The 26,502-nt window shown below is 42.2% G+C and overlaps 1 protein-coding gene across 7 annotated transcripts in view; it reads left to right on the top strand.

The window, feature by feature from the left end:
- CKAP5 (cytoskeleton associated protein 5) overlaps nt 1-26,502 on the top strand; it is a 102,614-nt gene that overhangs the window by 5,902 nt on the left and 70,210 nt on the right. For 4 of the 7 annotated variants that reach the window (XM_075129570.1, XM_075129567.1, XM_075129568.1 and 1 more), the window contains exons 2-8: nt 9,460-9,551; nt 13,618-13,811; nt 17,343-17,549; nt 20,606-20,777; nt 22,094-22,226; nt 22,550-22,653; nt 23,017-23,130. In XM_075129570.1, coding sequence (XP_074985671.1) covers nt 9,495-9,551; nt 13,618-13,811; nt 17,343-17,549; nt 20,606-20,777; nt 22,094-22,226; nt 22,550-22,653; nt 23,017-23,130 — 981 coding nt within the window. In that variant the 5' untranslated portion in view covers nt 9,460-9,494. Of the gene's footprint in view, nt 1-1,325; nt 1,451-7,279; nt 7,299-9,459; nt 9,552-13,617; nt 13,812-17,342; nt 17,550-20,605; nt 20,778-22,093; nt 22,227-22,549; nt 22,654-23,016; nt 23,131-26,502 lie in introns of those variants that run through there. The other 3 variants (XM_048853549.2, XM_075129566.1, XM_075129571.1) reach the window with 2 other exon arrangements.

The following is a 26,502-nucleotide window of genomic DNA, read 5'->3' as shown; positions in this document are numbered from 1 at the left end:
AGTGATGTAAACATGATGACCAAATGCTAATGAATTGGCCATTAGTATATTGTGTTGAAGCATGTCGCGGGCCTTACGAAATACTATGGTGGACGATGTACAGGCCGTAGATTGGGCACCCCAGTCTAGAGAATATTTAGTTGTGCCTCAGGGCAGGGAACTGGACTAGATGACTGAGCTAGGTCCCTGCTAGTCCTACATTTCTATGATTAAACTCCTCCAGTTAGTACTTGCTACAAAATCATTTTTGAGAGAGATTCTGCCTGCCATGCCTGTTAGCATTGTATGCAAGTGCTAAAAAGCTTAAATATTACAATAACTATTAGTTATTGGGCTGTCGGGGCCTAGCGTTCGGGAGGTGGGAGGGGGCGGAGGAGACTGCGAGGATAAACAATGCCGGGCGGGCGGCCTGCTCCGCTCTATCTGGCCTCGGAGCCGAGCTTTAGGAGCTGCACGGACCCGTAGCTTTGGGCCCAGAGTCTATCCATCCGTGGAACTGTTCTGTTTTGGCTGCAGGGGGACTGCTTGTAAAATGTCTCCGAGCTGCTGCATCTGGAGGAGGTGGGGCCCTGCTGGAGAGTTTGGGAGGGAGGGCGTTTGTGGCCCCGGGTGTGTTTAGATAAAATGCAGATAAAATGCTGTGATTTGGTGTCAGAATTGAGAAGTAATGGACTAGGACCTAGGAGACCTGGCTTCTATTCGCAGCCTTGCCACTGGTCTGTTGTGACCTTGGGCAGGTCACTTCACCTCCCATTTCCATATCTGTAAAATGAGGATGATACTGCCCTCTTTTTGTGAAGTGCTTTGGGATCTACTGAGGAAAAGTACTATATAGGAACTAGGTGGCATTGTTGCCCATGAAAATTATGCATCCCAAGGGCCAACCTGGTGGCTCACTGACTGCATGTTGGTGCTTATCTACTTCAGTGACTGGCTTAGAAATGCCTAAAGTGTTGCGGGGTGTCTGGCCTGCCCCAAGCTGCTGCCAAAGGAGACAAGTGGCTTGGAGCAGCACATCCTCTCCCGCAGGAGCCAAGCCTTTGCTCTTCAACTTCGGAGCAGAGGAATCCAGGCCCTCCAAGGGGGACACCTCAACAGGTGCCTCAGGAAGGAAATGAGTCTTGAAGGACCGAAGGAGACCTGGTGCCCCTGGGGACAGGATTGGGAACAGAAGCTGGACCCCATGGGGCTGCGGGCGATTCCGCTAACCCCTGAAGACACTGGGAGAAGGGGGCATAGAATTGGCCCCGTAGGGTCCTAACTACTCTGAGCGCCTTTGTCTGACACATGGAAGGGGGAGCCTCCCTCTCAGGGGCGACGGGAGGCGGGGGCTGGTGGCGTCGGCTGCAGCGTTCTGCGCTCCGCCCTTGGAGGAGGAGGTGCCTGTTTCCTGGCCGGGGATGAAGCGCCCCGCCCGCTGTTGCAGCTGAGCCGGGCCGCGGCCGCCCGGGTAAGTGTCTGGCTTGGTCTGCCGTGGACAAGGGAAGCTGGGGGGATAATTGCCCGTCCTGGAGCGATGGCGGGGCTGTCGGGGCCTAGCGTTCGGGAGGTGGGAGGGGGCGGAGGAGACTGCGAGGATAAACAATGCCGGGCGGGCGGCCTGCTCCGCTCTATCTGGCCTCGGAGCCGAGCTTTAGGAGCTGCACGGACCCGTAGCTTTGGGCCCAGAGTCTATCCATCCGTGGAACTGTTCTGTTTTGGCTGCAGGGGGACTGCTTGTAAAATGTCTCCGAGCTGCCGCATCTGGAGGAGGTGGGGCCCTGCTGGAGAGTTTGGGAGGGAGGGCGTTTGTGGCCCCGGGGGTGTTTAGGCAGGGGGAATCTGGCAGGAAAATGAGTGAGTTGTTGGCTGGGGGACGGTTAGGCCTGAGGATCCGGCAGAGTTTGAGGGGTAGCTTGCTGGAAGGCCTGGCTGAGAGGGGGGTTAAGCAAGAAGTCTAGCTGGGTGACAGTTCTAGCTGTTGGGGAAGGGTGGCTGTGTGTGAACTAGACTAGGGTCGGAGGGTGTTTCTGGCGTGGGAGGCAGCTGGTGATCATTTAGGGGTGATCCTATATGTTTGATGTGCTGGTGAAGAAGGATTCAGTTCCTCTCAGCCTAACATTTTTTAAGGTTTTCATGGCCCATAGATTTGTAAACACTCAGGTGGAGGAGGGGATGCAAAGCAGTCTGTAAGTTGTGACCCACCAGCATTTGGAGCTCTCATATCTAGCATTAGAATTTAGCCTACTTGTTCCAAAGTTGACCACATTTTGTCCGTCCGTTCTTTCCTCCCTCCCCCCCCCCCCCCGGTTTTATTCTTACAGCACAAGCCACTCTTGCTTTCTAAGCCATGATGAAAAGTCAGTTTGCTTTGGCTCACCTAAGTAACTTGCTGTATTCTTTCCAGAGTGCATCTAAATTGCATTCAAAGAGCACATTTAGGAAAAGTTACATTTTCTGGAATTTCTTTCATCTTTCATTCCTCAGTACATAGCAGTAATGTGATTAAATTTGCATTGCTCTGTTGTTTTTGGTGAGATCTCAGCAAAACCGATATAGAACAAAGTTATTGACTAATACAGGGGAGACTTACTAAGAACACGTTATTGCTGAACGTCTTAGGGCTTGTCTGCACTGGCACTTTACAGCACTGCAACTTTCTTGCTCAGGGGTGTGAAGAAAACCCCTCCGAGCGCTGCAAGTTTCAGCACTGTAAAGTGCTGGTGTAGACGGTGCACCAGTGCTGGGAGCTATTCCCCTCGTGGAGGTGAGTTTTTTGTAGCACTGAGAGACCTCTGGTGCTGTGACTACACAGCCACATTAAAGTGCTGCTGCGACAGCGTTTTAACATTGCTAGTGAAGACGTGCCCTTAGTGTATAGCTGTCTTGTCGTCTTAGCTCAGAGAAACAACCTTATTCAACTGTCTTTGCCATTGTGTTTGGAGTTAATTTCTCCCTATCTGCTTTTCCTGTTTGCTTTCTTCCATTGAGGACTTGTGCTGTTGGTTTCCATAATCTTTGGGCACAGTTTCTTCAAGGTAGTTGTCATCCTGCAGATCACTTAATGAGATTCTCTTTACCCTCCCAAAACAGTACCTAGCCCTCTTCCATTGCTGAGGAATATCCAATCATTGACTTAAAGCCTGCCAGTGTTTCTCTTTAATCATCTTGAGAAATTTTTACTAAGTGACATGGTTAAAGTTCCCCTTATTTCTCATTGCTCCTCTTGCAGGTGTCAAGAGGTCAGGACTGGTAATGGACTCCAGTTTCTCACTTAGTAGTGTAGAACATGCTACACAAGCCCAAAGAGTTCTAACTAGGTTTTATTTATTACTCTGGTCTGATTCAACAGACTATAGTACTTGGATTAGGGAAATTTTACAGACTCTAATTTTTCTGTTGCACCTTTGAGAGTTGTAAAATAAAAGCTGGGTATCTGCTGCTCTGATCTCTTGGGTTTTCTGAAGAACTTTTCTATCAAGCTATTTTAGTATGGTCAGATCTTTGCTTAGGTGAAACTCAAGGCTCAGATGCCATAGTGATGAAACTCACAAATATTGTAAATGTGATAAAAATTTTAATCTAGTTCAAGTAAAACTTGGCATTTTCAGAGCTAGATATTAAACATGACTTAAAACTGCTACAAAACAAGTACATGTGGACAGATAATCCTGCCCTTCCAGAAGGGATGACCGCACACTGCATTGACAAAAGGGAACAACCTGAACTGGCAGGTCTAATCTCAGCTGGTTCATTCAACTAGTATTGTAGCTTTCTTTATAGTGGGCAAAACAGTGCCTCAACTGCAGGAGAAACTTCAGTGGGTTTAATTTTTTTTTAATACTTCAAAAAGAGCCTCCTTGGAAATTGACTTGATTTGACCAATTTCTCAGAATTTAACATTTTTAAACCATCTTCTAGAAAAGTTTGCTTTAACTTGTAAGAGTAAAACCGCGTTGAAACAGTAGGTATCTACTTTTTTGGAACAGTAATTTTTTTATACTGAATTGGTGGGGAGCCATATAGGTACTGAGATAGCAACAGCAGAGGTCAGTTCCAGTAATGTGTCCATTCTGGTTTAGGACAAACTAGTCTTGTTGTTAGTATTTGCACTTGTTATGGAGAGGTCATCTGGAAGCTGAAACAGTACTACATTTGCTAAATAAGTTCTATGTTTCTAAACATTTCAAAACCAAATGTCTTCACTATTTGCATCTTCAATATTTTAAGAGCCAGATTTAGGTAACAGAACTAAGGCTTTGGCTACTCTGCAGACTTCTGCTAGCATAGTTATGTCGCTTGGGGTGTGATCCCTGACCAACATAACTGCACTGGCAAAAGTCCGTGGTGTAGATGCAGCCAAACCAATCAAGTGCAGTTTTGCCATTGTAGTTGCATCCACGCTAGGAGCACTTTGGTAGTATAATATACTGGCACTCCTACTGTAGACATGGCCTAAGTTTCTAGTTAAATTTGGCAACCAACTGTTGCTCTTCAGTGTTACTCCAAACTTTGACTTGACAGCGTCTTCCTCATTATCTCACAACAAACTTTAGGCAGTTTGTCCATAGCTTTATAATGTTCTCTCAGAACTTCCCACTTAACACTTTCTTATCTCTTGGAAGCCTTGTGCTAGTCATAGGGTCTGGTCTGTGCCCCAGCTTGTAAACAGTCTCATGGGAGAGGCCCATGTAGTGTGCTGGGCTCCATGGACCCAAGAGAGTTCCACATGGGCAGGCCCGTGGTCTCCAGGACTCTGAGACTAGGCCTTTGGCACTAGCTATCCCTGTCTCTCTCCATGGCGCTCTGCAGTAAATCCAGCCAAGCCAGTCCTGCACCAGGTTTGTACTGTACCCCTTCAGGGCATGACACACTCATTGAGTATTTACAGTGAAACAGGCAGCCTTTTCAAAACAAGGTAACATATATTAGTCATGTGGCGCATACAAGCTGAAAGTCTTTAACTTCTGCCTCTCTGTGCTAATCTAAGCCATAGTCCACTCAGGTCAAACCAGTACCATGATGAGCCAGCCAAGCTGTGATAGTCTATCTCTTGCTCTCCCTCTCCCCCTTATCTGTCTCCCCAGGGTGTTCTGCTGTTTGATGTTAATGATTCAGTCACTGGACATCTTTGTCTTGCTGGTTGCTCTGATTCAAGGTCCGTTTCAGCCAGTTGTTTTATGACCCTGTTCATTCCATCCAGACAACCAGGTGACACCCTACCTCATGCCTCCTATGCTGTCTGACCAGGAGACTTAAACGTTTTTTACAATGCAAAGTGCAGAGGGAAACTGAGGCACACATAGGATTCATAAATATTACAGACAGTTTCCCCTTTGTTACACATTTCTTCCCCTCTCTTGCCTATAGACTGCCTATAAGGTCTGTAGACATATCCCTTTCCCTAGCATCCTTTATATGTCAACTGCTCCATATTATAGGAGCTTGTCCAGCCAAGAGTTGCTAGGGAGGGTTTGTCTTTCATCTCTGCAGATGAATCTGGGGATTTGCAGTTATAAATGTCGTCTTGATCAAGCCAAAACCAAACTAGTCTTGCAAAACTTTCTTCAGTTGATTAGCAGGCTTTCATTTTTTGACAGGTTTCAGAGTAACAGCAGTGTTAGTCTGTATTCGCAAAAAGAAAAGAAGTACTTGTGGCACCTTAGAGACTAACCAATTTATTTGAGCGTGAGCTACAGCTCACTTCATCGGATGAAGTGAGCTGTAGCTCACAAAAGCTCATGCTCAAATAAATTGGTTAGTCTCTAAGGTGCCACAAGTACTCCTTTTCTTTTTTCATTTTTTGGATAGTGCTGAATTGTAACAATTGACTGTGAAAGAAACTAGAATCTGTTCTTTATTTGAACTTCTTTCATCTTATTTACTAGTGAAACTAGTAGGAGAAGTTCCAGAGATAAAATACTTCAGTCTTGCAAATCTATTAATAATAAAGCAGTCTTAGTATAGCCTGCATTGTCACCTATGGAGGCTAATTGCTATTTAGATGTTAGAAAGTATGAGGTGGCATTCACATGCCTCTTGTAAGAAGCCTTCAGGTAATAAAAGCAGAACCTTGGCTGCAAATGAAGCCGTGGGAGTATCCTACAAGACCTGAAAAATTGGAGAGGCATGTAGAACCCATTAAAGGGTCATAAGGGTTTTTCACTTTCATTTTAAGCTATTTTCACAGAGGAAAAATTCAGACTATGTAAGATGTTAAGAAGGAATATGTGGGGCAATAATTAAGCCTAAAGAGAGGTGATCTTTAAGACTGCAATTCTCCAGCTGTGGACCGTTGAGTGTTTGTTGCTGATCCTCAGAGAGCTGGTTGCTTACAGGATGCTGGTTGGTTTTCATTACTTCTGTATGTGATTTGGCATCTGGAAGACAGATTAAACTAAACTACTTTCCTATTACTTTAGTTGCCACAGATGTTATGTGATTGTGAGTGGGAGGGAAGATAGTCCACACAGGCATGATGTTGAAGAATGGGTAGGAAGGTTTCTGGGGGACTGACTTTCTACCACATTGTGAAAAAGCTTGAGGACCCCTATTTTAGAGCTGGCACTACTTCTGGTCATGAGATGATCCCTAAAATACAAAAAGCTATGGAGTTAAACTTTGGTGGAAGGTGTAGCACTGAATTAATAACAGGCTCAAAGATAAAATATCTGGATGAAGAGAGAGGTCCACTTTGCCTAGTGTTACATTAACACTTCACTAGAAAGCTATTTAACTTTCACTGTTGCTGTGTTGATCCTAATGTGAGAAGCAACTCTGATGGGGCTAGTGTGGTCACTTCTGTCCTATTCCAAACCTTTACTTTGCACTTAGCACTGGAAGATTTTGGAGAGAAGCAAAACACTTCCTTTTACTCCGGGAGCAGTGTGTTCATGTTGCTGATCTCTCTTCTTGGACACAGATGGGGGTTTGCCTTGAACAGCCCCAGTGTTAAACTTTTTGTTGCAGTGCTTTTAGGACATTGCTTTCAGGTACCTTCATTTTAATACATGTCCCTGTCTCTTCTAGGCTTTCTTGAGATTTTGTGTTTGCTACTCCTTGTAGACTTCCTCAGGAACATGAAATAAACAAGTGACAGTTTCACTGCTGCCCCCAGGATTCTGACTAGGAACCATAAATCGATCCAATGTCTTATAAACTTCACACTCCTGCTGCTTGGCAAAGCTGAGTAGCAGACACTGGAGCTGTTTGCAGATTGGAGAAGACAATGCTGCATCTGTTTACATTTGGTTACCTTCACAATTATAGGTGCTAGAAACAATCCCTCACACACTTGGGAAGCTTCCCACTTGTTACTGGTAAATGTATTTTTCAAACCCTTACTTTAGTGTACACAAGCATTGTGGGAAAGGTGGGTCTTTGGGAGTGATTTGAAGGAGACCGGTGCTTTGAATGTTAATTGGGAAGCTGTTAAAAAACAGTGTTTGATGTGTGTCACTCTTTTAGGAGTAGGTGAAGGATAACAAGTAGTTTAGAGAGATTTTGGTGGAAGAGGGGGATCAGTATAAGGTGTAGGAAGAGAAGAGGTCAGATATGTAGGTGCAAATTCAGTTACAGAATGCTGGTGATCTGGATTGAAACAGTGTCTCTGACACCAGAACGTGCATTAGTGAAACTGACCTTATTGTACTACCTCTGTGGAGCGTTGGAGTGTGTGGGTGTTTTTTTTTTTATGGTGCTTCTCCTGTGGAGTGTGTGGTATTTTTTATTTTTATTTTTTTATGGTACCTCCTTTAACACAAACCTCAAGGGTTGAATTCTACTTTCAATTCAGAGAACCTTTTTGTGTTGAAGTTTATGCCTTGTCCTACCTTATGTACCAAGGGAAGAATTTGGCCAGTAGGCTGAAATTAAGCTCTGGTATATGGGTGAAATGCACATTTAAATTGTGAGAGTTGTATCCACTTACAAAAGGCTCAATTTGGCCCATAATCTAAATTAAATTGGTGAATGGAAATAGTAAACTGAGCCACTGTTGGCCTTCCCACCCTCCTATGCATAGAATCTTAGAATGATCTGGGGATGGCCTCTGTTGTTGTTGCTGTTGTTATTATTACTCTAATGTTGTTTTAACTAAATAGGACAAGTCCCCATTTTTGTTGGCACTTGAGTTTAATTTCTGTCTCTGCTGCTGCAAAAACAAACTTGCCCTATTTTCAGTACCACTTAAGTAACTCTGCTGTTGCTGAAAAGAGAGAAAACAACTACATCAGTGTTTGCAAAATGGGAATGACAAATTACATAGTTACACTTTAGAATAGGTTTGCTACTTTGATTGTACTTTCTGCAAATAAACCTAATGTTTGACTCTTTCACTGTGGAGGCTGTGTGCAGATTAGCTGGTTGTTCTCACCATGGGTGTATAAATCTTGAGCATTATCCATAGAAGCTGAGAGTATTTGAGTAGATCTTCCTGATTTTAATTAAAAACATTCTGCCTGAGTTGATAAAGTAACTCTAGAAGATGGCCCACCTCGTATTATCTGTTTTCCTGTTCTGCACATCCTAGTTGAATCGGTTGCAAAGAATCCAGACTAGCAAGTTGACCCTTTTCCAGATTCACTTCATCAGTTTGTATACAGAGCCCTGAGAACTCTTCCCTTCCTGCTGCTGAATTTTCATTCTACTAATTTCTTCTCCCTTGTAGCAGTATTCTTGGTTTATTTGCTGAGCAGTCAGGTTAGTCACATAATACATCCAAGATGGGGATTGGGTCTGGATTGTCTGATGTGACCCATTCCTATTAGATTTAAGAAACTTCTAGAATATTTAAATGGGTGTGAATTTGTAGCCCTAACTACAGTCAAAAAATTGACCTGCTGCTGACAACTGTTAGGTCTGTGTCCCTCTGAACCAGCGATAAAACTAATTTGACTGCTAACATAAAGGGTCTGTCCCTCTTTCGGCAGTGTTCAAATGAATCATGCTTTTTTTCAAGGTCCTAGAAATGACTGTCCTTCTTATACTAGCAAGTCAACTATTTTCAGGGTACCTGTTGCTGATAAGTATTGTCAGCAATGAGTCAGCTTTCTAGTGTAGATGGGCACCTAGTCCTTTTTTGGCATATTTAAAAACTTCCTACAGAACTCAGTACACTTAATCTGACTTCTGCATGTCTTATTTCTCATTTGAAACTTTCTCAGACTGAGGCTTCAGTCCCCTGGAATGTAACAGATTACAGCATCAATGTTCTTTAACCTGTAACTGTTCAGTTGTCTTTCTTCTAAGGCTAGAAGACTACCATGGTCTTAGTGTGGGTACCTAAATGTAATGGCTAGCTTAATTCTCTCTCCTCCACCCTACCCCCCTTGCTCCCCCTCCAGCTACAAGGATTAGAATGTTCTTATGGAATACTGGATTTTCACTTTTATTTCTGTTGGAATAATAAATTATAACTAGATGTAGCACCTTCTGAAACTACCTGGCTTGTTGGAGTTAACTATATTTTTCTCTCCCCAGGAATTACTGTAACTATAGAGAGAACCTGAGGCACAATGGGAGACGATAGCGAGTGGATTAAACTGTCCATTGACCAGAAATGTGAACACAAGGTAGGAGAACTTGTCCTTGCTCCATATACTTAGTGTGGGTGGTTCAATACGGCTGCTGTACCTATTAATTACACCAAAGTGGGTCGAGTCTGGACAATCCCATGTTAAAGCGTGCAATCTTATTTGAAACTGCCTCAGCTCTGTTAACAAAAGAGGGAACTGAAATCTGAGTAGGATTTCTAGAGCAGAATTTACTTGATAGCCTCTTCTTAATAGATCAGTTGAAGTGTAGTGTCCAACGTGTTAATGTTCCACACATGAAATGGATGTCCATGTCAGCTCCTCTGCAGTTGAACTGCTGCCAGGACCCTTGAGGATTGATGGGAAGAACTGATATCAACCTGTAGTGACCATTCTTTATCAAGAAGAAAAATGGATATATTATCTCCATGTCCACCTTCAAGTACAGTAGAATCTCAGTTACGAACACCAGCATTCCTAATTGACCCATCAACCACACACCTCATTTGGAACTGGAAGTACACAATCAGGGAGCAGCAGAAATGGGGGGGGGGGGGAGCCAATACAGTACAATACTATGTTAAAGGTAAACTACTAACAAAAAAGGGAAAGCAGCATGTTTCTTTACATAGTAAAGTTTCAAAGCTGTATTAATTCAATCTTCAGTTGTAAACTTTTGAAAGAACCATAATATTTTGTTCAGAGTTACGAACAATCTCCATTCCTGAGGTGTTTGAAACTCTGAGGTTATACTGTAATGATTGAAGATAAATCTTGAGGTTGCCAACACAGCGAGGATGTCTTGATAAGTAGGAAAAATAAAACTTTCAGAATTTAAATTTTTTGGTTTACCGAATACTTTAGTCTAAGAGTTTGAGATTAGGTATCCATGTAACTTTGTGCATATGTGCATTCTGTGGATTTTATTCCCACTTCAGTCTCTGGACAAGTCTTACATGGAGGAATTGAGTCTCGTTCCAATTGGCTGGAAAGTATAACTGAGCTGGGAGGTCCTTAAGGCCAAATTGAATTGTACTCAACCTGTGAATTTAAGGAGCTTTTGCATCCTTACACTCCATCTTACTGAACAAACTGGAAGAAGGGTAACCAAACACTTATGGGCAAATACTAAAGGTGATCAACTACTTAAGAAAAAGAATTTCCTGAAGATGCATCTTCCATGCTTTCTTAACTCTGAAAACCTTTCCTACCTTCAAGAAAAGCTGCATTGGAATATAAAATACTTTCCAAACTCTCAGTCCAGGTAAAATAGGCATAGAATCATACATTGAAGTTGGAGAAGACCTATTAGAATCACCTCATCTCTAATTCAGGATTGGTCCCTGCAGATATGACTGTTTGTTTTTTTATGTGGTACTCTTTAGAAGTTGGTTTCTCATGAATTAATGAAGTGGGAGGCATCTGTGCTTAGCCTGACATATATCAGTATAAGAATCTTGGAGATTTCCACAGCCACAAGACTTGTACAAATCTATAGATCAGCAGTTCTCAAAGTTTAGCAACCCCAGGACCCCCATTTTTATTTAAAAAATTTTTGGGGACCCCCTCAAGCCTCCCCTGCTCAGCCCTTGCCCTGACCCTCACTCGCTATATCCCTTCCCATCCCTCCGTGGCTTGCTGTCTCCCATCCTCACTCGCTTTCACAGGCTGGAACAAGGGGTTGGGTGTGGGCTCTGGGAGGGGGTTTGGGTGTGTGTGGGGGTGCAGGCTCTGGGAGGGAGTTTGTGTGCAGGCTCTGGGCTGGGGCAAAAGGTTGGAGTGGGTGATTGGTGCAGGCTCCTGCTGCCACGGAGGGATGGGAGGGGATATAGCGAGTGGGGAGCAGGGCAAGGGCTGAGCAGGGGAGGCTTGGGGGGGTCCCCAAAAAATTTTTAAATAAAAATGGGGGTCCTGGGGTTGCTAAACTTTGAGAACTTCTGGTGGCTCCTTAAGTGACCGGCACATCTCCGTGGCAGTGGCTCCTAGGTGCAGGGGCCGGGGGGTCTCAGTGTGCTGCCCCTGCACGCAGGCACCGCCCCCGGAGCTCCCATTGGCCGCAGTTCCTGGCCAATGGGAGCTGTGGAGCGGGAGCTTAGTCTGGGGGGAGTGCACAGAAGAACCCCTCCTCCCCCCCCCCCCCCCCCCCCCCCCCCCCCACACACACACACACACACACACACACACCCCGCACAAGGACCACAGGGATGTGCCAGGCAGTTCCTGGAGCAGTGTGGAGCCAGGGCAAGTAGGAAGCCTACCTTAATCCCACTGTTTTGACAGACTTTTAGTGTACAGGAGTTGAGCGGGAGGAGTTGATCAGAGGGGTCCGTGGACCCCAGTTTGAGAAATGCTGCTTTAGATGTTGTATCATCTGACTTCTTATGCTCAACCAAAAAGGTTGTCCTGTTTTTCCCTCAATGGGAAGTTTCGAACTGCAGCTCAGACATTCTGTCTTGATGTGTGTCATCAAGTTACATGCATTTTATGTTGAGATCATCCTTTGAAAGAGTGCTTCAGGATTATATAGCTGCCCAGTTCATACAGATGGAGAAGTTTTAAATACTGTTCTAAAATGTTCTTGTTTAGCTCTAAATAATCTTGGCTGTATTCATTTAGGGTAGCAGTGTTCGTTTTTTTTAAAAAAGTCAAACGTGACCTAATATGTATTCTTCTGGACACACAGGCTCGGGCAGAATAAATAGTGTCTGTAACTGAATAAATGTATTAATCATAACTCTTGCCATGATCAAAATTAAACCAATTATACAATGAGAGTGCATTACATAATATTAGAATACACTTAGGACGTGAGCCTGTACAGAATTCCTATTGAGGGAAATAAGACTTCTGCACACACAGGACTTATAGATTCATAGATATTTAGGCCAGAAGGGACCATTATGATCATCTAGTCTGACCTCCTGCACAATGCAGGCCACAGAATTTCACCCACCACTCCTAAAAAAGACCTCACACCTATATCTGTGCTATTGAAGTCCTCAAATTGTAGTTTGAAGACCTCAAGGAGCAGAGAATCCTCCAGCAAGTGACCCGTGCCCCATGCTACAGAGGAAGGCGAAAAACCTCCAGGGCCTTCCAATCTGCCCTGGAGGAAAATTCCTTCCCGACCCCAAATATGGCGATCAGCTAAACCCTGAGCATATGGGCAAGATTCATCAGCCAGATACTACAGAAAATTCTTTCCCGGGTAACTTGGATCTTACCCCATCTAAAAACCCATCACAGGCCATTGGGCCTATTTACCATGAATATTTAATTACCAAAACCATGTTATCCCATCATACCATCTCCTCCATAAACTTATCGAGTTTAATCTTAAAGCAAGATAGATCTTTTGCCCCCACTACTTCCCTCGGAAGGCTATTCCAAAACTTCACTCCTCTGATGGTTAGAAACCTTCGTCTAATTTCTAATCTAAATTTCCTAGTGGCCAGTTTATATCCATTTGTTCTTGTGTCCACATTGGTACTGAGTTTAAATAATTCCTCTCCCTCTCTGGTATTTATCCCTCTGATATATTTATAGAGAGCAATCATATCTCCCCTCAACCTTCTTTTAGTTAGGCTAAACAAGCCAAGCTCCCTGAGTCTCCTTTCATAAGACAAGTTTTCCATTCCTCGGATCATCCCAGTAGCCCTTCTCTGTACCTGTTCCAGTTTGAATTCATCCTTCTTAAACATGGGAGACCAGAACTGCACACAGTATTCCAGGTGAGGTCTCACCAGTGCCTTATATAATGGTACTAAAACCTCCTTATCCCTACTTGCAGGATTAAACCCTTTTTCAAACCCTCAGTGCAGTAACAAGCAATAATACCAGTGTGGGTAAAACTAACTATTACGTGAACCTTATGTTTCTTTAATGGAGAATAGGCAGACTAGCTGCAGCTGATGAATCTACACAAATTTAATTCACAACTGATCTTCTATGTGCTTGCTATTCTTATCCAGTGCTTCCTTTGATCAGAGACAACCATTCAAGCTATGTACTGAGAAGGACAGATCTATACAAGAAGTTATAATGAAAGTTAAATGGCAAGCTATTTAACTAAACACAATGCCTAACTCGTGACTTCTTTTCCTAGTTGTGGAAAGCCAGAGTGAATGGCTACGAAGAAGCTCTGAAGCTTTTTCAGAAAATAGAAGATGAGAAAAGCCCTGAATGGTCCAAGTATCTGGGACTAATAAAGAAATTTGTGACAGACTCCAATGCAGTGGCTCAGTTGAAAGGATTAGAAGCAGCACTTGCCTATGTTGAAAATGCTCATGTAGCAGGAAAGTAAGTCCTTTCTCCTTCCTAATGATATGTTTTTGTGATAGTTAACGTGACCTTTCTAGGAAGAGCTAATTTGCCCTGTACAGCTGCCACTTTCAGCGTTCCTGCCATGTTGTCCATTTATTCCCTGATCTGAAGAAACTGTTTACTGGATGGCCAGTTGCTAATGTCTCTGCTGTGCTGTGACTGTAACTTCTTGTATTCGTAAGCTCTGTGACAAAACAGCGTGATTAGTATTCTAAATCCTAAAAAAATTTCTCTTCTGAACCAGGAAAGACAAGTAAAATGCAATGATGAGTAAGCAGTCTTATAACTTGAGAAGGGTAGAAGTGGAATAAAAAGTTGAAAGTGCGCACAGCAGCAGCATTCCACAGTAATGGTTTGCTTTGTCTCGGAGCAGATAAGCATGCCTGCTGTCTGAAATGGAGCTGTGAAAGGGGATATCTGCATGCCTGCAGCTGATTCAAAACAATGACCAGAGTGGTGACTTGACTTCAGGGGATTATGGGACATTTCCGGAGGCCATTCACAGCGCAGTAATGCAACACTTCGTCCACACTGACACCCAGGCGTTTCAGTCGGGGCGCAGCAAGTTTTATGCTTCTTGTGGAGGTGGATTACCAGGAGCACTCCAGCTGCAGAGTCCAGGCTCTGTACGTGCCTTGCCAGTGTGAACACCTCAGGAGTTAGAGCACCCAGGGCTGATTTAATGTGCTCTAACTTGCAAGTGTAGCCAAGCCCTAATACATAATCGTCACAACTCAGAGATAGATGACACCCAAACTAGGTCTATTTTGCAGCCTGCTGCCATGATAGGTTTTCCCTTCTAGTGAGAGAATAGTATGGTAGATCTCAAATCAATGAAGGCTACACTCAGAAAGACCTCAAGACTTTTGGAATATGCTGCTCTGACAGTTTCACTTTTGTTTCTACTGCCTGTCCCTCCCTTCTCACATTTATCTCCAGACTTTGTCTCCTTATCCAGAGCTATTCCGCCCCCAACAATATTCTATTCATTTAGCTTTTTGAAACTTCTCACTTTTAGAGAGAGGTAAGGAACTGACTCTGTGTACACAAATTTGCAGAGAAACAATGGGATTGAGGTCTGTTGTTTCTCATCTCTATATATTAATTTATTTACAAATATTATTGCTGTTAACAAGCATGTTATCTCTGGAGACACCCGTTCTCAGTCTGAGAACTGCAAAACTAACATCTCTGATGGTATCTTCTAGACTGAGCACTGAGTAGGTAGAAAGATTAACCTAAATATCTCTATAGAAGCCCCTAGAACCCCATAAGATTGGGTCCCTAATCCATGAACTATTGGAACTCATTTACAAAACATTACATGAATATATTGTCTCATACTATAGAATTTAGAATCCCTATTCCATGATGATATCTTTGCGCTATAATGTATCTTAATTAAAACTCTTCAGATTTTTTCCTCAAAAAGCATTTTATAAAAAAAATCCGATTTTCCGTTAAAAATCTGATTTTTTTTTAAAGAAATTTATTTTAAATAATTGATTTTTATCCACCCTGTCCTAGTGGCTACTAAGTTCTTATCCTGATTATTTTCTTTCCATAGAAGAAAAGTAGGCATTCATATTTAATTTATCTATCTGTTTCTTGGTTACACAATTACTTTAATCTGAGTGTATTTCACTCCTTGTGATAAGGAACTTATAGGGAATAATAGTGTGGCATATTTTAAGTTATTTTTTGTTTTTGTTTTTTTTTAATATGTAGTGAATTTTGTTAGTAGTCTAATCATTTCTAAACTTATGCTCTGTGTTGCAGATAAAGTAAAACAGGGAGGGGAAGTTTTGCAATTAAATGAGTCAACTTTCAGAATTTAGCTGGAAAATTCTGTATGTTCTAGAAATGTGTAGAAATTAAACAAATGGACTTTAGTTTTGAATTTCAGATAAACAGCAACCCATTTCACCATGTTCGTTGGATGTAGCATTAGAAATCAATTAACCTTGACTCAGAACGTTAAGAAAACACAGCACACCAAGCAATTGTAGGTGATCTTCTCTTGCATACTGGAGAAATTAAAATTGTCATGCTTTTGGGAATTGCTCCATTAGGCCCCAGACAGCCAGAACTACTTCTATAGTGAACAATGATGTTCTAATATTATAGCTGTTTTTAATTAAAAAGCACAGAAGTTTTTAGAATAGACTGTCCTTCCCAACCAAAGTACAGTATTGCCAGCAGCAATGGTATCCTAGATCTTACTGTACCTTTCTCTGCTTCCATAGGCTAAGGGTATATCTACATAGCAAAGAAAAACCCAGGGCTGGCCAATGCCAACCAACTCGGGCTCACGGGCCTTTGGCTGCAGGGCTGTTTCATTGCTGTGAAGGCTTCCAGGCTTGGACTGGAGCCCGGGCTCTAGGACCCTCCCACCCTGTAGGGTCGTAGAGCCTAGGCTCTAGTCCGAGCCTGGAAGTCTTCACAGCAATGAAACCGCACCGCAGCCTGAGCCTTGGACCAGCTGCAGGTTTTTCTTTGCTATGTAGATGTACCCTCAGCGTATAGACTTCAAGTGTTGCCCACTTTCCATTCAGCTCAATGAAGAGAGTATCCATGTTGGAAATTTTTACTCTGTAATTCAAATGATAAAATTGAAGATGCAAAATGTTAGCACCTTAGATGGGAGTTATATGAAAAGTCCTGTCAAAACTATGGCATATGCTATAATTAACTGCTAAATTCCAGCACTGGGAATATCCATCCTGATGGTGCATACCAGCATACTTTCCCTTTATTCTCTTCCAAATCCCTCCTTCAATTAATCTTTTCTTCCTCATCCCTCAAACCCACAGTTCTATGCAAACCTTCTATATTATCAAAAGATTTAAAAAGAAGCTAAAGGCCAGAACATGTAATTGCATAACTGCTGTATATGAACCTCCCTCTTTTCCTGGTATCTTTTTGTACTATACTTAGATTGCAAGTTTCTTGAGCATGGATTTGCATCTTTATTTTCTATGTGAAGCAGTGTATACCTATGAGGGGACAGGGTGGGTATGTGTATATATAATATATATTTCTCTCTCTCTCTCTCTCTCACACACACACAACTTTTGGTTGGTGCCCTGGAACTGTTAAAACTAGTCTCCTCGGGTGTCCTGCTGTTCTGCATGTATTCAAAAATTAGTGTGCTTATATGTATAAGTGGTCCCCAGTGTAGTGGGTTCCACTGTCCTAGCACTGTACAGTCCCTGCCACAAAAAGCTTTACAATCTTAGACAAGATACAACAGGCACATGAAACAAGCATAGAGGTCGGGAACACTCTTTATCTAGTAAAGTGCATGTGTAGTACCCAGCTGAGTTCAGTAACATAGTGGAGTAAGTCTTTAGGGAATGTTATTGCCATGGTTAACCTAAATAGGATCTAGTTTCCAGAAGGTTAGTTATCTCAGTGTTACTATGTGTGCATATACCTCATGGGTGGTAGAACTAATTACGTTCGCTGGTCTGTCTGCTGAAAACTAAATATGTCCTCTGTTTTCAGGACAACAGGAGAAGTGATTTCTGGAGTTGTAAATAAAGTGTTCAATCAACCTAAAGCCAGAGCAAAGGAGTTGGGTATAGACATATGTTTAATGTATATAGAAATTGAGAAAGGGGAGCCTGTACAAGAAGAGCTGTTGAAGGGCCTGGACAACAAGAACCCTAAGATCATAGTAGCATGTATAGAGACATTGAGGAAAGCACTGAGGTAAGTTCTCTTGTTTAAATTCCACATGCTGTTAAGTAACGGAAAATTTATGTAAGGCTGTAAGTGGCTCTGGAATTTGGTATTGCTGAATCTTCGAAATTGTAATGACTTCAGTGAACTGAACCTTTTTTAATGGCAGCATTTTCCCTGACAGGGACAGTGTGGGAATTAGTCAGATATGAGTGTTTTCTCCCTAATTACTGTTCTTGTATCTTGATCAGTTTCAGTCTTGGCAATCTGTTTGCCAGACTTTGTTTAATGAAAACATTTTCTTCAATGGTAGGAGCAGGGTTATTTCCCAGCAGAACTATTGATTCCAGGCTTGGGAACAAAGTTGTTGAATTAACGGGAACAATTGCAAATAAATATCTTTGAGTTTAAAATAAAAATGGTTTTCTGTGTCCTCCCCATAAATGCTGCCCCTGCTGATTGCTAATGCTCAAAGTAATATAATCTATTAGTCCTTTCCGTGTCCCGGCCGGGTGAGGTTTCCCGTCTGTGGTGTTGATGAAACAACAGTCTTCACTTGGGATATTCACAGCTTTCACTAAAGAATGTTTCAGAGTAACAGCCGTGTTAGTCTGTATTCGCAAAAAGCAAAGGAGTACTTGTGCACCTTAGAGACTAACCAATTTATTTGAGCATGAGCTTTCGTGAGCTACAGCTCACTTCATCGGATGCATCCTGTAGAGCTCACGAAAGCTCATGCTCAAATAAATTGGTTAGTCTCTAAGGTGCACAAGTACTCCTTTGCTTTTTACTAAAGAATGTGATATTGTTCAGGCCATTCCTAAAGCAAATTTTAAATATCTTCAATTGCACGCACACCAAGCCAAAGAAAAGATGCGTCTTATATTGTGCAATAATTTATTTTAAAGCTAGAATTGGTGGGCAAGGGAATTTGTGTGTCTGAAATTGTCTATAACATACTACTGAAACTTCTCAGGAACCCAATCAATGTAAGTAAAAAGTTGCATTTAATTTTAGACTTACAGCACGTCTTGGGTACAGATGTCACATGAAGTGTCTTACATGTGTCAAATCTGCAAAAAAGGAGTTTTGTTTATAGCAGTTTCTGAATAGTTTTCTATATTTTTGCACTTTCAGATTTTTAATTTAGGAGTTCTGTGTCGTATCCGTTACTTAGCTGTCTCCCTTGATCTGTAGACTAACTTCTAAAAATATTCCCTTGTAAGTGTCTAATTGCACCAGTATGTGGAGTTTGCCAAATCCCTGTAGTATTTGTCTTTGCTAAATGTAGGCTTCTTATCATTGTTTTCCTCTTCTCTCCTCCCCCAAGACACACTCCCCCTCCCCCCTTTTTTCTCAGTCTAAATATCTCTAAATTTTGCAATATCTGATGATTGTGTCTGATGCATGATCCTGTCAGTATTTGGCATGTGAAATAGAAACTTTAAGCATAGAAATATCTAGAACAGATACAGATGGTCAGTATTGGGTCTTTCTGAAGAGAGCAACCCCCTAATAATCAGCTAGTTCCTGAAGCATGAGGCTAGATAGTCTTCTGTTGTCATTCCATCTACTGTTACTGCAGATATTGTTGTCCTATGTCTAAAGCCTATTTTTAATTCTAAGATATATGCCTCTGAATCCTGTAGTAGTGTCCCAGACTTAAGAGTAATTATCAATTATAAGTTGATTTATTTAATCATACCATATTGTGCTATAAAAACAGTGTAGTTGGGAATCCTGATGAGCCTTCTCTACCACTTATCACTTCTCAACTCTAGCTCCTTCTATGGTTACATTTGATTCTTTAAACTAGTCCATAAAATTATTTTATATCCTTCAGATATGAGATGGTAAAACCAAATTAATTATTCAAGGGGGAACTCACCATTGACGCGTGAGACTAGAATGTTTTTTGCGTTTTTGCTGTATTAATACAAGAACAGATCTCTGCCTTTGTGGCCCATCCTGTGTATCAAGCAGGCATCTCTGAACTGTGTGCATCGATTTGTCAAGCGGTAATCAATTAGAACCCATTTGTTTTAATTATAAAATGTTCCTTCAGTGTGCATTACCTCACACTTCTCAGGTTTTAATCTATTGTTGCCCTACTAACTAGCTAAATTCTTCCATAGTTACTCTCAATCATCCGTAGTCTCTTGACATAACCATGTTGTAGGCTAATGTATGGACCAACATTGGCCCTAGTATGCTTCCCTGGGAAACTCTGGTATATATTAACCTTTCCTTGCACAGGATTGGTGACTCATTTGTATTCTATATCTTAATTCATGACTGGGATGTTCCTCCTGCAGCTAATCTGTTTCTTATAAAGCTTCTTGTAAACATCTGATAGCATAAGAGTACAATAGCACCTGAACGGTTCTTAGTAGCTGAGTACTGAAAGGGTACTGATGTGCTCCCATTCAACAGTGATTGAAAGATGAGACTTTGTGCAACAGACACAAGGGCAACTTGCAGAATCTGGTACCAAAGGGTGGATGATGAGGTTGGGGGAAGTATGTGTCAAAGCGCACACTTTCTGTGAGATGACCGTTGGCTCACTAATCTGGTCTAACAAATAGCAAAATGATTAATGCTTTTCTGCAGTGTGCCTCCAAGGGATAGTCAAAGGAGAGTCTAGCGTGATCAGAAAAATAGGTCTCACAAGCTCCAGTCTAAGGAGATTTCTTTTTCTCTGGCAAGGGGAGAGACTTAAGCAGCAGGTTGGATTACGTGCTTTGAAGTGGTTTGAAAAGCCTGGTTTTATTATTCCAAACTATGTGAAGGAGGGAAGGAATTGTGGTAGAGCAACTGTTCTTTAACACAACAAATGAGTAGCTTCAGATTGGTAGGTGATGGCAATGCATGTTAATATGTAGAACCATTGCTGATAATGTATATTATGATGCAACCTTTTGTACAGGACACAGCCTATGAAAGGCATCAGCTTACACAAGCAGCTCTATCTAGGACCCCAGCTGTGTCAAGATAATAGCTAATTAATGTTTATGGTCTGTGGCTGAATTTCTATTGGATTTTGTCCTCTGCCATTGACACCTGTGTGTATTCTTTTTAACTTTCAGTGAATTTGGTTCAAAAATAATCTCACTAAAGCCAATTATCAAAGTGTTGCCAAAACTCTTTGAGTCTCGAGAGAAGGCTGTTCGAGATGAAGCCAAACTCCTTGCTGTAGAGATTTACCGCTGGATAAGGGATGCTCTGAGACCACCATTACAGAACATAAACTCGGTTCAGGTAGGCTACAGGAAGTGTCTATCTGAGCAAAGTTTTATGAACGAAGGTTCATAAATATTCCAGTGTTCAAACTAATTCTTATAACCCCCTGCTATATACCAGTATGGGATATTTTTAGCTGAGCATGTATTTTCTTGAGCCTTTCTGTCTTACTGAAAACTGTTGCTGTCTGGTGAAAACACTCTAACTTTCTCTCTAAAACAAAATTCTTTTTTTCACTTTTGTGACTTCAAAATGGTAACTAAGCAACATTCCAGTTAAAGATGCATAGCAAATCTGTTCTCTACTTCTGCGGTGGGTGAGACATGGGAAAAATACCATATCCAATTGTAACTAGAGGGGGAGTTTAGGTGGGCAGAATGGAATTACCTTGTTAGATTCTCCCCACCTCTTTTGGGCAACTACACTTACCATCTGCTCCCTTTAATAACTAGGTGTCAGGGTCACCATTCTCTCCTGGCAAAGAAGAGAGAACTTGCAATGTATTATAACAAAAATAAATACATCTCGTAATGTCAAGGATTTGATAGGCATTGTCTATGCACAGGAAGGTCTTGATGTAATCGCATGGTGTTATGGAAACTAAATATTCAATCTTCAATGCTTTTCAAATGCCCATACATCTATCCACCGTTTAATTGAGTATTGTGGTCACATGGGAAGTTGTTGCTTTTAAACAGTAATGTAGTAACATTTGTGGTATACAGAGATATTAAAGATATTCCTTTCCCTAAAAAACTGAATTACCAGTACTGCTTTCTACAACTAGGTATTCAAAGTTGGCCTGACCCAACCCTGCTTATCTAGTGGCTTTATTAATCTCTCTGCATCTGATGGCATGGGTGTAGCATAAAGACTCATTTACTCAACAAGCCATTTTTCCTCTTTATTTAGATCATAACCTCTTCACAAAAGCCAAAAATAACCTTTTCCCACTGTTCTAACCGGTTTCTGTTTTAGTAAACATTCCCCTCACCCCTCGTAATATTTCTATGCACTATAAAGATAACTAGTCACAATTTTAAACAGTGAGTTTACCATACCTCTGGAAGGAGGGAGGTTAGCTTTGTTGCCTCTGGCCATCTCCACAATAGGACAAATGTTGTAGGATTATAATATCATTGCAAGTGAACTGAAAGAATAGCCCACCCAGATCATAAGATTAAAACCTAAAGAAGAAAATTCCTGACAACTGGGGGGGGATACCATTGCTTTTAATAAGGTGGAAGCTTGCCTGGAGTAATCCTGTATCAGTGGGTGGGGAATGTTACGTTTCATGCTTAAAGCCCCAAGAATTACTCTTGTGATTTTTACAGCTAAAAGAATTGGAAGAAGAATGGGTCAATCTACCGCCAGCAGCTCCCAAACAGACCAGATTCCTGCGTTCCCAGCAAGAGCTGAAAGCCAAGTTTGAGCAGCAGCAAGCAGCTGGAGGGGATGCAGATGGAGGTAACCTATGTGATCTTGGTACTTTATTTGGAAACACATCATTATTAAAAGACCCAGTAAGAAATAGAACAGACCAAAAAGGTGCATTCAATTTAAAGGGATGTAAAGCAAGTGGGGCACACTATCCTATCAACAAGACACAGCTGGGGGAGAAAATAGTATCAAATAACCTAGTATCAAAACCATTACCATTCATAGTCCACTTCCCCTCTTGTCTTTGATGAAGGGAGCATGGGAATGTGTAAAATGAAATTTGACTGACATGACAAGCCTCTATGCTAAGCTTGCATACCTCCACTAATCTTTCCAATCTTGGCCTGCAGGAGGAGATGATGGGGATGAGGTTGTCCCACAGGTGGATGCTTATGAGCTACTGGAAGCTGTGGAGATTCTTTCCAAACTTCCCAAAGACTTCTATGACAAAATAGTAAGTTTAAACCACTAACTCTGCAATATTGAGAGGTGAGGGCTGATGGACTTTAAGACTGACCTACATCCTGCAAATAGGCAGTACTGCTACATGAATAATAGGGAGCTGGTTTGCAAGATATAGGCTGTCTAATCTGCATAAATAGCTGTAAAATCAAAAAGCAAGATGGAAACTGAAATGTGAGAGTGCATTCCAATGGCTAGCTGTAAACCACCAAGCTTAGCGTATACGAGGATACTAAGCGTATTTGAATTTCTTGGGACAAACTTAGGCTCTAGAGTCTACAGTCTGTCTAGAGTGAGCCTTCCTAGAGCTGTTAGGTGTCTAGTGTACACAAATGTAGAATGCTTTGCTTTGCAGGAAGCCAAAAAGTGGCAAGAGAGGAAAGAAGCTCTGGAAGCTGTTGAGATGCTGGTGAAGAATCCCAGACTGGAAGCAGGGGACTATGCAGACTTGGTGAAAGTTCTTAAGAAGGTAAAAATCGCTGTACCAGTCATATGTATTTTGCATTGTTATATTGCAGTAGTTAACTGCTTAATGCCAGAAGATTAGATTTTAATGTCTGAAAGGCCACCACTGGTCATAAGACCAAATACTGGCACTATGCCTGTGTCCAAATTACTCTCAACATTATAACTTTGATGAACACACCCACCCAATAGGGTGGTGCTTAAATTATTTTGGCTTGTTTCTGTCTTGTTGAACATTGGGAACTGTAGTCTGTTGGATTCTCATACTATTTGAGAAGACCTTTCCTCCAATAATACATTTGGGTATGTGTCTCTTCCTGCAGGTACTTAAGAGCAGTTTAGAAAAAATGGGATGGAGAAAAATACTGAAAATATAATTATATAAATCAGTGGTATGCTCTCACCTTGAATACTGTGTTCAGTTCTGGTCACCCTTTCTCAAAAAATATAGGAGAATTAGAGCGATTTGGAGTTGTACAATGAATGATTAGTCATGGAAAACATACCAATGAAGAGTGGAAGATATTTTGGAACGTTTGTTTGCATTTGAGGCAAATAAAAGGGAATAGGATAAAGATATTCAAAATAGCTTGGTGTAGAGAAGATAGATTGGATGCTGCTATTGTAATACGAACAAGAGGTGCTCAGTGAAATTAAAAGATAGCAAACCTTTTTACACTGCACACAGCCTGTAGAACACATTGCTATTTAACATCAGAGGCTAAAAGCTTAACTGGATTTGGAAAAGGATTGGATGGTTATACAAATAACAAGAATATTCAGAGTTCTTATAGTAAAGATTTAAAATAAAAATATGGAAGGGCTATAAACCGCATTCTTGAGAGAAAAAGGAGAACCTCTGATGGGGATTAGGAAGAAACACTGCAGGTAGGTTATTGCACAACTTCCTACTGCAGGCTTCTTGCACCTTTCCTTTGAAGCAGGTGGTGCAGCCTACTGTTGGAGATAGGAATTGCCACACTGGATCAGACCAGTGGTCTATAACCTATGTTCCTAGCCTTTTCCACAAGTCTCCAGGGATTGGTCATATTCCTTCCACCTTCAGACCAAATGGTCTGCTTATGAAGGTGCAAAAATAATGTTAATTTAATGCTTTTGCTTGATTGTATTACATTCTAACTTTCAAATCTGATTTTTGGGCGAGCAGCATGCAAAATCCTTTCCCTACTCAACTCTCCCTTGGGGGACTGCAGTTTTCTAGGGCTTTGGTTGCCTGTTTGGGATTTCACAAGTCCAAATAGAGAAGAAAGCTACCTCCACAACCTGCAGCTCTTCATAAAACTGCAATTTTTAGACACACAAATAGCACTACATTGTAAATGTGTAATATGTACATGCATTTAGATGTATGCTTTCAACATACCTGTTTAGCTTGCCATCCAAACACCTAGTCTTAAATTAATTCTAGTCTGTATTGATTAAAGTATAGTTCTGCAAAATGGGGAAGACTTCTCATCCAGCTCTTGACTTATTCTTCCATCAGAAATCCATATGGCTTCCTGACTGAGATTTTCAAGTTTGCCAGTAACAGTGTGCCTGACTAAATACATCCCTTTAAAGGCTGTTCTGAAATGTACTCATTTGAGATCAATCACTACTAACACCCTGCCCCTCCACCCCCCCCCAGTACATACTCACAATCTGATGCACACTCAATTGGAGAGAGTAGAATCTGGTTTCTGATTGCCTTTGAGTTTGGGTCTGTCATGCACTGTGTAAAATGTACACACACCTGTGAGTGTGTACGCCCACTTCATTGAGTTTTGGGCCTGTGGTAGAAGCCACCAAATGACCCTTTTGAGTCCAGACGCAAGGCATAACTTGCACTAACATCTTAAAACTTTCTGAGCAGAAGATGGGCAATCTCAAACTGTGGTACATAGCCATTTAATACTCGGAATTCTGCACCAAAAAATTAATTTCTGTGCACAATATTATAAAATTCTGTATATTTTCTTTGTCAAAATAATACAATATAATCCCACCAGTTTCAATTATTTTGGTAATTTTATTTCAAAATACCTGTCAGCAAGTATGTCTGTAACAGTACAAGAGAACAAAAAAGTTTCTCCCAGGAGAAGTGTTAAACCCCTATAACAACCCAGTTCTTCAAGTGCTGTCCCTGTGGGTGCTCCACTCCAGGTGATGGTGCGTCCCACTGCCGTTGGTTGGAGATCTTTGGTAGCAGTGCCTTGTCAGGACACACGCGCTCAACTGCTGTCTCGTTAGTCTGCCTGAGCGCACGCGTCCCGCACCCCCCTCAGTTCCTTCTCAACCGTCCTCAGCTGAAGACGGGACCCAGGGCAATGCTGAACCTCTTCCCTGGTCACTGAAGGAAACAAGTACAAAGACACAGAAATAGTTAGAAACATCCCAGTTATTTCCCTTCCTTTAGAATAGTTACCTAGTTTAAAAAACAAACCAAAAAAAACCACTTCTTTTTCCTCAAGTTTGTCTCCTGTTGAGACACTCTCCCCTGACATTCCTAGTGCAATAATGCCAGGGTCTTCAGGATTTAAGAAATGTGCCTCCTGTCAAGAGTCTATACCACGGTCTGACAGACATTCATGCTGTGTGAAGTGCCATGATGAGACAAGTCCCTGCCAAGTGTGTCCATTGTACCAGCCTGAAAACCAGGGTTTGTCTTGACAGGGACCTGCGGCTGAGAATGCTCATGATGGAGAAATCCCTACAGCCACCTATGGAGATGGGCGATAGCAAACCCTCTCCCTCACGGTCCCTGGTCAGGTCCGAACGGATTGGGAACATGGATTCACCCTCTCGGGTGAAGAGGCAGGAAGACCAACAGTCTACCCTTTTGAAAGTCTCTGCATGGAAAGGGTCTCCTGCAAGATCCTTACCCTCAGTGCTGACAGCGCCGAAGGCAGGCACCTCCTGCTGTCCCAGCACCTCAGCCACGGCTCCCACGGCGTGCAGAGGCAGGGACCCGACTTCCCGTAGTGGGAAGGTCCCCTCGGCACCAAAAATAGACCCGGTGCTGACAGTGCATTCTGCCCCGGTGCCAACAAGAACGTCCGCACCGAGCCTGCCTACCACTCCAGCAGCAGGAGCGGACCTCCCACAGGGCGCCTACAAACGGCCCGCGGCACTGGCGAAAGCAAAACAGAAGTCAGTACAAGCTTCTGAGCTCAGCGGGATATCATGTTCAGCAGGATCACAGTCCAGGGAGCAGTAGCAATTCTTAAATCAGGATGACATCTCAGTGGCTCCTGAGGCTGATTCTCCGCTCCTTGACACACAGTGCTTACTCTTTGACCAGCCACTCTCCCCACCTGACTTGGCTACTTTCACTGACAGCGAGCCCGATATGCAGCAGCAGGTTGAGTTTTCCCCA

This window comes from Caretta caretta, chromosome 6 (assembly GCF_965140235.1).
Source record: "Caretta caretta isolate rCarCar2 chromosome 6, rCarCar1.hap1, whole genome shotgun sequence".
In the NCBI taxonomy this organism is placed as follows: Eukaryota; Metazoa; Chordata; order Testudines; family Cheloniidae; genus Caretta; species Caretta caretta.
The sequence above is the reverse complement of the archived record's forward strand: the minus strand, read 5'-3'. Positions and strand labels throughout refer to the sequence as shown.